The sequence below is a fragment of the Condylura cristata genome, unplaced genomic scaffold (assembly GCF_000260355.1).
Source record: "Condylura cristata isolate star-nosed mole 26May11 unplaced genomic scaffold, ConCri1.0 scaffold00042, whole genome shotgun sequence".
In the NCBI taxonomy this organism is placed as follows: domain Eukaryota; kingdom Metazoa; phylum Chordata; class Mammalia; order Eulipotyphla; family Talpidae; genus Condylura; species Condylura cristata.
The window spans coordinates 171,810-183,075 of record NW_004567143.1 but is presented as its reverse complement, the minus strand read 5'-3'; the positions used below and the strand labels follow the sequence as shown (position 1 = coordinate 183,075).

The 11,266-nt window shown below is 63.8% G+C and overlaps 3 protein-coding genes across 5 annotated transcripts in view; 2 read left to right on the top strand and 1 right to left on the bottom strand.

Moving 5' to 3' along the window:
* The window catches only part of KEL (Kell blood group, metallo-endopeptidase), a 119,091-nt gene extending 115,520 nt beyond the window's left edge, over positions 1-3,571 (top strand). For all 3 annotated transcript variants that reach the window (XM_012733905.1, XM_012733904.1, XM_004694330.2), the window contains 8 exons: positions 552-650; positions 830-907; positions 1,275-1,372; positions 1,517-1,627; positions 1,734-1,801; positions 2,008-2,168; positions 2,477-2,572; positions 3,310-3,571. In XM_012733905.1, the coding sequence (XP_012589359.1) occupies positions 552-650; positions 830-907; positions 1,275-1,372; positions 1,517-1,627; positions 1,734-1,801; positions 2,008-2,168; positions 2,477-2,572; positions 3,310-3,471 (873 nt within the window). In that variant the 3' untranslated portion in view covers positions 3,472-3,571. The remainder of the gene's footprint in view (positions 1-551; positions 651-829; positions 908-1,274; positions 1,373-1,516; positions 1,628-1,733; positions 1,802-2,007; positions 2,169-2,476; positions 2,573-3,309) is intronic.
* Positions 3,572-4,135: 564 nt separating this feature from the next.
* On the bottom strand, positions 4,136-8,007 carry LOC101623755 (chromosome unknown open reading frame, human C7orf34). Its single transcript, XM_012733836.1, has 2 exons — positions 7,968-8,007; positions 4,136-4,515 (listed from the first exon to the last, which is right to left on the bottom strand). Exons 1-2 carry the CDS (start codon positions 7,975-7,977, stop codon positions 4,136-4,138), a joined length of 390 nt encoding a protein of 129 aa, XP_012589290.1. The 5' UTR covers positions 7,978-8,007.
* A 915-nt stretch (positions 8,008-8,922) lies between these two features.
* TRPV5 (transient receptor potential cation channel, subfamily V, member 5) overlaps positions 8,923-11,266 on the top strand; it is a 22,815-nt gene continuing 20,471 nt past the window's right edge. Inside the window, exons 1-4 of the mRNA XM_004694329.1 lie at positions 8,923-9,044; positions 10,446-10,543; positions 10,669-10,791; positions 11,200-11,263. Coding sequence (XP_004694386.1) covers positions 8,923-9,044; positions 10,446-10,543; positions 10,669-10,791; positions 11,200-11,263 — 407 coding nt within the window. The remainder of the gene's footprint in view (positions 9,045-10,445; positions 10,544-10,668; positions 10,792-11,199; positions 11,264-11,266) is intronic.

Genomic DNA, 11,266 nt, shown 5'->3' with positions numbered 1-11,266 from the left:
GCTTTAACCCTCTGCACCACCAGGGAGGACCCACATAAATAAATCTTTCAAAAAATAAAAAGTATTCAGACAAAGACGGTAGAGGCTGGGAACTTACAACCACACAGTCAAAGCTGGGGAGACCTCAGCTTGTTGGAAGCTGATGCCCCGCCCCCGCCACCCCAAGATGGGCATGTGCCTTGAGTGGTGAGCACAGGGTGGGGAGCAGAGAAGGGAAGATGGCGGCTGCTCGCCGCTGAGCCAGCCTCCTGGCCCAGAGGGAATGGACCCTGCCTCCCCACTGGCTGAGAATCCCGGGGAGGAGCAGCCACCCGTGTGCATGCACACATGGGGGTGCCCGGAACACCCTCCCTGTCCGCCCTGGCACCTCCTTCCTGACTCCAAGCAGCCTTGGGCCTCAGAGACTTCGGTCACCTCGGATTAGCACTTTGCATGTTCTCCCTCTCTGAGATCTTCCCTGGTCCCTGGTGAAGATCTCTTCTCAGAGGCCCCCTGGATAGGATCCAAGACCGAGGTTGACCCTAAGGCCCTCTGCACCCTCCCACCCACAGGCCATGGAATTATTTGCAGCCATCAAGGACGCTTTCGTCACTCGCCTCAGAAGAGTGCCCTGGATGGATGAGCAGACCCAGAAACAGGCCCAGGACAGGGTAAGGCCAAGGGCCGGTGCAGGGGTGGGGGGTGGGGCGAGGGCCAGCAGGAGAGGTCCCCGCCGGGGGGAGGCCCCTGCGCACAGAGCCAGTGAGCACCCCCAGAAAGGCCGCGCACAGCAGAGAAGCTCCCTAGGCTGGGAGGCTGGTCTCCTTCCACGTTCTGTCTCTCTCCCCAGGCGTCCCGACTGCAGGTGAAGATGGGGGCCCCGGAGTGGGCCCTGAAGCCCGAGCAGGCCAGACAGGAATACGCAGATGTGGGTCCCTGCCCTGCCAGCTCCTCCTCCGTGCTCCCCTTCTTCTCCTCCACCACAACCCCAGAGTGCGGGAGGTCGTGCGCCCTTCCTTGGTGGCAGCCGCCACCCTTCCTTGCCCTGCCTCTGGGGCTTCCGGGGAGCAGGTCCACCCCGAGGGTCTTCCTGCGGGAAGACGGGGGGCCTTACTGGCCACAAACACTCCTGCCTCCTTTGACTCGCCTGAGGCTGTGCGCCTGGGCCGCTGGTGGCGGCCGGTGCTGGTGTCCACGGCACCGGAGAGTCTGTGTCACGGTCTTCTGGGGGGTGCCTGCGCCCCCTCCCGGGAAGTCGTCTCTGTGTTCCCGAGTCACCCCCTGCCTCCTCCCAGATACAACTTGGGCCCAACTTCCTGCGGTCCTTCCTGAGCTGCGCCCGATCCCTCCGAGCTAGAAATGTCCGGAGCTTTCTGCAGCCTTCCCACCGCAGGTGTGAGAGCCGGGGGTGGACACTGTAGCCCAGAGAGGGGACATGGGGTGCGGGAGCGGGGCGCAGTGACAGGTCTCGGGAGGGGCTGCTGAGTCTGTGGGGACCCGGCTGAGGGGCTGATGTCCGCCTGTGCTCCGCCCGCAGCTGGCAGGTGTCCCCCTGGGAGGCCAGCGCCTACTACTCGGTAGCTGACCACGCGGTGGTCTTGCCAGCCGGACTCCTGCAGCCCCCGTTCTTCCACCCCAGCTTCCCCAGGTATGGGTGCTCTGTGAGGGTGGGCAGCGTTCCCCAGAGTGATGACCCTCTCTGGAGCGCTGGGGACTTGGCGGGGCCCCGGGTTCAGCCCAGCCCTTGTCTCTAGAGCCGTGAACTTCGGCGCTGCCGGCAGCATCATGGCCCGCGAGCTGCTGCGTGTCTTCTCCCCGCTCTGTGGGTAACAGTGGGCATCAGGACGGGGGGCCTTGGGGACCGGGCGGAGGCCTGAAGCTAGCCGGGGGGTGGAGGTTATTTGAAGGCTTTGGGGGCGGGTGGCCGTGGCACTTCTGCCAAGCTCCTGGGAGCCAATGCAGAAGGCACCCCCGGTCCTTACCCAGCACCGGCATCACTTTCTGGTTCCCTCACCCCCTTTTCCACAGTGCTGCCGGGGGGCTGCCCCTCCTGTGACTCCCAAGCCCTGCAAGGGGCGCGGCTGTGCCTGGAGCGTCTCTATGCAGCCTTCCCACTGCCCGGCGGAACCTTCTCCGGCACCTTCCTGGAGAGCGCGGCGGATGTGGGGGCCCTGGCCATCGCGCAGCAGGTAGCTCACCCCGGGGCCAGGATCTGACTGTCCCAGCGGGCCGGACTCCCTGGCCCTGATGTCTCCATCCCTCGAGCAGACACAGGTGCCAGCTTTCTGCCTTTGTACCCAGCAGTGGGGCTCCCCTCCTCCTCCCAGGCCCCTCTTTCCTAGGGCCGCTGAGGGTCTCTGGCAAGTACATGCTCTCCCGGCCCCGCGTGCCAGGCAGACCTGGGGACAAACGGCCACGTCTGCTTGGCGCTGTCCGTGGGGCCTCGGCTGCCCAGGGGCGCCGCCCTGGCTCCTCAGCCCCCCCCCCCCCTCCCCAGGCCTACAGCCAGCGACTGCATGGGCCCCGCGGGGAGACCACCCTGCCCGACCTGGGCCTCCGGCCCCAGCAGCTCTTTTTCCACAGCTACGCCCAGGTAGGCGACCCCACTCCACGGCTCCATGTTGGGTTAGTGCTCAAGGACTCTGCCCCCGACACACCTTCCCCTGGGCCCCCCGCCCTCTGCACAGACATCCCCAGTGCCCCCACACACGCCCTCAGGGACAGTCCTCCCATAGGACCATACTTCCTTCTGCCGTCAGCTCCCCTTGCAAGGAATCACTCCGGCCCTCCAGCCCCCGAGCAAGGGCCCCTCTGCACTGGCACAGAAGCCACCTGCAACCCCAGCCTGCCCGGGACAGGCCCCCTGTCCGCCCTGCCCCTCTTTTTCTCCTCTCATCTCTTTCCCTGGGAATGCCACCCCTTAACAACAAGCTTCACAGCCTGTCTCGAGACACATTCCTGTTCAGAGGCCTCCCCCCAGGCGTGGCCCCACTTGACACAGTCCCCATAGGTGGATGTGCTCCCTCAACAGACACCCCCAATTCCTCTAAGGAGCCTCCTCACAGAGTGCTTCCAGCGGGACCCTGCTTCTGAGTCACTTAAAATGGCGTGACCACACGACCCCCCCACGCACCCCCACGGCCCCAGACATCCGCTCCTCATCAGTGATCTGCGCGAGCAGACCCGCTGCCCTCTGCGCACGGCCTTGGAACATTCCTCCCCACGCCCATCTCTGTCTGCTGTCCCTCGTCCCCACCCAGCCCCAGGCCCGCCTCGGCATGCCGACCCGTCCACTCTCGGGGCTCTCCTTACCCGGTGCCTCTCCCCCAGGTGATGTGTCAGGCGCTGGGCAGCCGGGCTGCCCTGGACACCCACAACCCTCCCGCCCTTCGGGTCCACGGGCCCCTCAGCAACACCCCAGCCTTCGCCAGACATTTCCGCTGCCCCCACGGCACTCCCCTGAACCCCTCTAACCGCTGCCAACTCTGGTGACGGCTGCCAGAGAGGACTGGAAGAGGTATCACCGCCTGCCTGCCCGTTCGCGAAGCGGGGTGATGTCACCCCCCTTCTCCTTCCCACTCTGAAAATAAAAGCTGGCACTTGGCTTCTGCCTGTGTCTTACTAAACTCGGCTGCTGAGTTCAGTGCCTGGAAGTGAGAAAAGGAATAGCCGGAGAGTGCCCCTGGCTCAGAAGAGGAAGGAGCCGGTGGGTCCAAAGGTCAGTGGGGCTAAGGCCTGGCGGTTAAACAGAGGCGTTAGAAAGGACTCCGGCTTCGGCTCTGAGAGCTGCCCCCAATTGTCCTCAGATTTTATTGCTATTACTTTTATTGTTGCTGCCTCCTCCCCCTAATCTGCTGACCTGAACAAAGCCAGGAAAGGCCAGGAGGGAGCAGGCCGAGGGCCTGGTGTCCCTGACCTGGGAGATGGCGCTCAGAGCTGGGGAGGTTGCCAGGCGCAGGTGACTGGCCAGGCCAGGCCTTCTGGAAGGCTGTGGGCTGCAGGGAAGGGCCCCGGTGGGCGCAGGAAGCCAGGTCTGCACTCCCTGGGGAGGGGAGGCCCGGAGCTGTGGGGGAGGGTCAGTACGCGATCATGAAGCGGAGGTAGACATCCAGGTCCTCATCCAGGAGCCAGGCCACCACCTCAGCTTCCACGCCCCTCATAAAAAAACCAGGATGCTGGCCAGATTAAAACAGAAGGCGAGGTCAAACAGGTGGTCGCGGACAGCTGCTGTCTCGGACGCCTCCTGCTGGGCCATGTCCACCTGCTCCCACTGCTCGCCCGTGGAGGACGCCACGAACTGCTCGTCATACTGGTCCTGCTCCTCCTTCAGCCCCAGCTCCTGCTCCTCCTTCTGCTCCGGCTCCTGCCCCTGCTCCAGCCCCAGCTCCAGCACCTGCTTGTGCCCCGGGTCCTGCTCGGACTCCGCCTCCTGTTCCGAATCCTGCTCCAGCTCCTGTTCCGAATCCTGCTCCGGCTCTGGGTCCGAATCCTGCTCCGGCTCCGGATCCGAATCCTGCTCTGGCTCCTGGTCCTGGTCTGGGGCAAGGAGAGTGGAAGGGCTGAAGGCACCACCTTGGCCACACCCAACCCGCCCTCGGCCTGACTGGGAAGGGGGCAAGAGAGAACTGGGGCGCTCGGGGCGGTGACCCCCCCACACTTGTTGTCGGCTGGAGGTGCTGGACAGCGGTGAGGATCCACCCGAGGTCTCTTCTGATGACCTTTCACGGCCCCAACTCAAGTACACACCCCCATTTCCAGCTCCACTGCCGCCTCCCCTGTGGACCAGGTGACGCAAGGGACCGCCGCAGAGAACGATAAAACCAAAGGCCCTCCTCTGCCCCAACCCAAGAAAGCCAGCCCGGCATTGTCAGCTTGGTGAAGATGGGTCCCCCAGGCCGCCCCTGGCTCGCAGCCCCTGCCCCAGACCCCTGTACATGGCACCTTCACGCCACAGTCTCACACCACAGGGGGGCCTGGGATCTCTGCCACACCCCTGTACCCACGCCACATTTCGCCCTGGCCCGGCCAGGCCCCTGGCCACGGAGGTCTGATCCCGAGCCCCAGCCCAGTCCCCGTCTGTCTGCCTACCTATGGAGGCTATTTTTTCTTTCTGACTTTTCTCATTGGGGTCTGAGCCTCTCTCCGGAGGTTTTACCCCCTTCGTCCTCAGCAGTAGCAAGATGGCCGCCAAGAAGGCTGCCCGGCAGAGCCGGGCACCGAGGGAAGTCATGGGCCTGCCCATTCACCGTCTTTGGCCTCCCTGTTTTCTGCGCCCAGCAGGCTCCGCACTTCACCTCCCTCCTGGCCCTGTCCCAGCCCTTCCCCCAGCCCAGCGCTGTTTTCTTCCCTTCCTCTGACTTCAGGAGCTCTGTGACATCACAGCCACGGGCCAGGCCCTCATTCCAGCTCACCAGAGAGCTCCATGGCCAGGCACGCGGGCAGAGGGGGGCCGGCGAGGACGGATGGCGCTTCCTGGAGAAGCCAAGAGGAGCTTCATGAAAGTGGCTAACGCGCCTGTAAAGGACTTGTACTTCCAGTACATCAGTAGACCCACAGTGCCCCCGGGACGGGGTGTCATGTCCACACCCACTGCACAGATGAGACACCGAGATGCCCAAGGAGAGGAGCCCCCCCATGGTCAGCCAGGGAGAGAGGGACAGAGCAGGCCCTGATTAGCTCCCGGTCCCCATGCGAGCATCTTCTCCCTCTCCCACGCGGCCTTTCTCCAAGGAAGGTGTGCTGGGCCGGGCATGAAATGCAGGTCCGCATGGGACGTGGGGGTGGAGGAGACAGCTCATCTGGAAGGTGAGCACAGGGTCCACGCCGTGCGTGACAGAGACAGGGCGGGGAGACCGAGCAGGACACGGGGCACCGCCGAGAAACCATGTCTCGGTCCTCGTGCTCCTCCGACTTTCCTGTTCCCCAGGTGTTGGCCTCTGTACTGATGGACTGACTGAAACACTCTCTCATTTTATGTCCTCGTGGACTCTAAGATACAGGCAGAATTATTCAAGGCTCATTATCCAGACTCCCTGCTGGGGAGTCTTTGGAGAATCGCACATGGCAACAAGGTCAGGGTCCCAGAACAATCTCGAGAAACCTGCCTTGATGCCCAGAAGCCCGCCCTGCCCATGAACCCGTGAGCCCAGACCTGTTGGCACTAATGGGCTGTGGCTAATTGTCATCCTTCCTGGAGCTGTTACGGAGTGTGGGGACAGGCTGGCCCTGGAAAGCCAGGCGCACAATGCCAGCCACAGGCGAGCGCAGGCCCTGGGAAGGGAGGACAGCTGAGGTCTCGAGCAGCGCCCTCCTTCCCTGGCACCCACAGTTGGCACAGTGGGTGGACCGTGCCGTGTAGGGCAATGGCAAGAGTCCTTCTGGAATGAGGGGCTTGCAGAAATGGAGGTGGTGGGGAGGGTCTCTCCCACGGACCTCGCCCAGGCTGGCAGGCCAGGTGACCCAGAGGCCATCTGGTAGGCGACAGCCTGGGAATCTGAGCCAAGCCAGAAGGTGACTGGGGAGTAGCCCAGAAGGTCAGTGGGTGGTGAGGGAGGAGGAAAGGGTCAGGTAGACAGGTGACCCCGCTCACCCCTACCTTGTACTCACTGACCTGCAGGTCCAAGATGAGGCTTGGGTAGGGGAAAAAACCCTCATCTCCAGGCTGACTTGGGGGAGGAACCTTTGGCTCCATCGCCACTCTCTGAGTAACGAGAGTAGGGGGTGGGGGGTGCTGGGAGGGCGTGTCCTCCAGGGGCAGGCTGGAGCGGAGAGAACTGGGCTGTACCGACCACCGGCACATCCGAGCCCTCTCCGCTCGCCCGCCCGCCCGCCCCCGTGCTGAGATCAGTCCCGCTGCGATCCCAGGAAGCCCCGTGTCGTCCTTGGTCTTGCTCTGACAGCGTCACATTTAGGAAAGCACAAAAATCAAAAGGGCTATGAATCCCAGCACCCAGCGATAACCGCCACGCGTTGGGGGTACCTCCCGGTCCTTTCCCGGGTGGTGGGGCAGTGCAGCCCTCAACCCCTCAAGGAGGAGAGGCAGGGCGGCCGCTTCCTCCTTATCAGATCAGACAGGCGGGTCTGGCGGCGACTCCCGGTGGCGTGAGGGCACCGGAGACACTGCCAGGGCCGGGCGCTCGTGGACCCTGCTCCCCGGGACAGGCCGCTGGCCCCAGGACGCTGGCCTGGGGCTGAGGAGAAGGGAAAGCAGTCGTGGGGGATGCACCGGAACGTCACCAAGGCAAAGGAGCCGTGGAGGCAGCCCGGGGAGAGAAGGGGGGCTCCTGGGAAGGCGTCCGGGAGGAGCTTCTCAGGGACAGTGGCCCAACGCGTCCCCCGCAGGCTCCTCGAGCTTGCCCCTTCCGCCGGAGGACACCGAGGGCAGAGACCCGAGGCCCAGGCCCGGCTGGCCGGCCCCCCCCGCCCCCCTGCGTGCGGCTCTGACCAGGCTCCCGCGGCCCCTCCCGCCCCACCCCACAGGATTTGCTTCACGGGCTAAGTGTTTCCTCCCAGGCCTCTTTTCCTTGCTGCGCTTATCAACTCATCTACAACCCCCACCTCAACCTTATCGGGCCCTCCATCTCCTCAGGCTGGAAGTCCCAGGCCTTCAGAGGCCATTACCACCCCACACAGCCCCAACCTCCAGCAAAGCAGAAACATGTCCCCCAAGGTGACCCTCCCATGGCCCAACCCCATCTCCCCAGAGCCGGGAGAGCAGGGCGCAGCAGTCCTGGCCTTCCCCAAAGGTGGTTTGGGCCATCTTCATCCCTGAGGAACCCCGCTTCGCAGCAAAAGAGGGAGGGCCCCTGCCTCTGGAAGCCCCCTCCCACAGGGCCAGACCTCAGCATCTCAAGCCTTAGAAGTTTCCAAGAAATAACAGTCTGTCACGTGGTTGGAGCTGAGTTTCTCCTCAGGAGCCGGTTCCAGCTTGCCGCCCGCCATGGCCATCCCCCTCTCCCCTGCCTTCTGCAGAAAGCGGATGCCCTCACCCTCCTCCATCGGCCCTGCCTGTCTTTGGAAGGACGGAGACTCACTCAGGTGTCTGTTGGACAGTCAGGAAGATAAACGGAAACTGTCAGAGAATAAAACAACGCCAGGCCCCGGGCGGCCTTCGCTTCCGCCCTTCTTCCTGCTGGCTCCTTCCCAGGGGAAAACGCAGCCGCTTTCCGAGTGCTCCAGCTTGGGCCGGTGGCTCCACCCTCTGTGAAGAAACGGGGTTCCTGGGGTCTCCTTTGTCGGGGGCTGCAGGGAAGAGGAATCAGTGGGGATCTCTGAGGAGAGGGGCCTGGCGCCCCCTCTTAGGCAGGGCTGCGGGGTGGACAGAGCTGGCCACCACTCAGAGAAGCGGCTGGGATGGGGCGTTCGGAGCCCGGGAAGGAGACTCAGCAGTCGTGAGCCTTTGGGGGAACAGACGCCTCCTTTGCTAAGTAAGCAGTGACAATTAGTCCCTGCATCACCTCCCTGACTGCAAAGCAAGAGGGGGGCTCCCCTTGCTCTCCTGCATCCCACGACCCCCTCACCTTGTTTGTGGGACACCTTCCAAGTTCTGTGTTCGCCCCTCCCCCAGGTCCTCCTGCCCCACCCTCCCCCACTGCCCGCACAGTCCAGTCCCCTCCCCTCTCCTCAGGCTCTAGGGCAGGCTGCAGGTGGGACTGAGACCCTAGAAAGAGCTCCTCCCTCTGAGGTAAGTGCCTGCCGCTGTCCTGGCAGGCAGCAGTCCCCTCTGGGCACGCACGCGCCCCCCAGCACACACTCAGGTGCACACATGCCCCTACCCCACCCCCACACACCCCACAGCGACAGGCTGCACGCTGCACACAGGTCACACGGAGATACTCTCACTCTCAGCTGGACGCAAACAGACCCCGCCCTCCCTCTGCTCCGAGCCCTGGACCTGCTCCTTTCACCACATTCCATAACCTGCGTTGCCTGGAAGGAGCCGGCATGGGGGCTCCTCCATGCAAGGCCAAGGGGCCCTGGCTGCAGCTCCAGAGACTGCTGAGCTCCTGGCTGGCCAGAGACTGGGACCAGCGCCTGGACGAGGTCCACATGCTGCAGCAGAAGAGGTAAGGCCCGGTCTCACGGCACCCCGCCTGGTCCGCACCTTCTTGGCACCCAGAATCTGGCGCCTGGCACTGGAAGGGACCCTCCTAGCCCTCCCAACTGGAGGGTTACAAACCCCCAGGAGCTCTGGTTGGAAATGGGGGCCAGGCACAGAAGGGTACCGAGGCTCTCACCTGTCTGCCTGGTGGGAGAGGGGCCAGGGAGAAGCCAGGGATTTGGGGGCCGAGACAGTGGGGAGCAAGTTGCTGGGAAAGGAATGAAGTCCTGTGGGATGTAGCAGCTGTTGGTGGAAGAAAGAGGAAGCACCCTTAGCACAAGAAGAAGCTGACTGGTAGCGGGGAGCAGAGCTCGGTTCGGGGTGACACCTGAAGGGAAGCCCGGGAACTCTGGGAAGTCCTCACTTCAGGTCATCCATCCGCTGTCCAGTGAGCCCTGTGTACAGGGAGTGCGAGGAAGGAGGCCCCAGCTGGAGAAGGCCCAGCCCGCCCACAGGTGCCGCTGTCCACTGCAGTGACACCCAAGAGCATCATGTCACAGCTGACCCCCAAGGCTGCGGGGCCCCGGCTTCGTGCGCTTGGTGTCACGGCTGCTGTCCTCACGTGGGAAGTCTTAGTAGCTCGGGAGCAATCGGTTTGAACGAGGGGCCCCGCGTTTTCACTTTGCACTGGGCCCCCACGATTGTGTAGGCCACTTGGGTGCAGAATGAGTCTTCCTTCTGGAAGGACGCTGGCTGCCTTACCACCCCCACCCCAGGCCCCGCAGGGAGACCTTTGCCTCCCACATCCCTCCCAGTCTTAGGATGGCACTAAGGCCTGGAGGGGGGGTGAGAGCGAGAGCCCGCCTGGGCTGGGGGCTGGGGTGCCAAGGTTCCCCACTGCGGGCCTCGCCTGGGACCCCTTCCCTAGAGGGCAGAGCTTTCATTCTTTCAATGAAACTTTCCTTGGGTTCACCCAGGTTGGGGTCTGCGGTACAAATATGAACCCATAGAGGAGCTCAAGTAGGAGGGATGTTCCCCTGCTCACAGGGCTCGGGTCCCAGAGAAAGCAGAGCCGTGCACCAGAGGCTGCATATCTCAGCAGTCCAGAGTCCCAAGTTAAGCCCAGTCACGCCACAAGGCTCCATCTGAGCAGCCGTGGTCTGTCCCCAAATTCCCCTCGGCTAAAGAGCCGGTTCAGCCGGCCTGCGGGGATGAAAATCTGGGCAGTCTTCTCTCCATCTGCCCAACTCCTCAGGTTCCTGAAACACGGCTCACAGAGGCTGGTCCGACCAGGCCTGACGGCCTCCCCTCAGGCGACGGCGCTTGCCGAGCACACGGGCACTCGTGTCTGTCCTGGCCAGGGCACGCTCCCGCCGCTGCCCGCGGCCTCCCTGACACCCTGTCTCACCCGCTCCTGTCCTCCCAGCATTCGAGAGTCTCCCTTGCTCTGCGCAGCCAAGGAAAACGACCTGGGTGTCCTGAAGAAACTTCTGCTAGACCGCACCTGCGACTTTGGACAGAGAGGTGGGCTGAGCGCGACCCTGGGACTAAGGCAGGATCACTGGCCTGCGGCCCAGACCCCCAGGGCGTTTGCTCGCTGCCTCTGCAGGGACGCTGGGAAGAGCTGACGCCCATCTCCTCCGCTCCAGGGGCGCTGGGGGAGACGGCCCTGCACGTCGCCGCGCTCTACGACAACCTGGAGGCCGCGCAGGTGCTGATGGACGCGGCCCCGCAGCTGGTCAAGGAGCCCACCACGCGCGAGCCTTTCGTAGGTGAGGCGCCTGCCCGGTCGGCAGGTAGGGCGGTGCGGGAGGGCCGACTCCTCTCCAAGGGCCCGCGGAGGCGGCCGGGGAAGGGCTCCCTGGCGATGCTGAGTCTGGCTTTGGTTTTTAGCTTTCGTGCGGTCCACGAGTCATGTATTATTTCCTTCCCAACCCTTCCATACTGGCTGAAGAAACAAGTCGATTTCCTGCTCAGTGACCCTAGAGCACCCACATATACATCCCCTGACCCCCAGTCAAGAGGAAGCAGACAGCCTGAGGGGCCACTGAGCCCATGCTGCTGGGCCCAGGGCAGAATCCTACTCATGGGTCTCACAGGAACCCCTCCTGCCAGCCAGGGGGATGTCGTGTCCCTGAGACAATGGGGGACAGGCCCCTGACCAGGGTCTCTCGGGCCAGGCCAGACTGCCCTGCACATAGCCGTGGTGAACCAGAACGTGAACTTGGTGAGAGCCCTGCTGGCGCG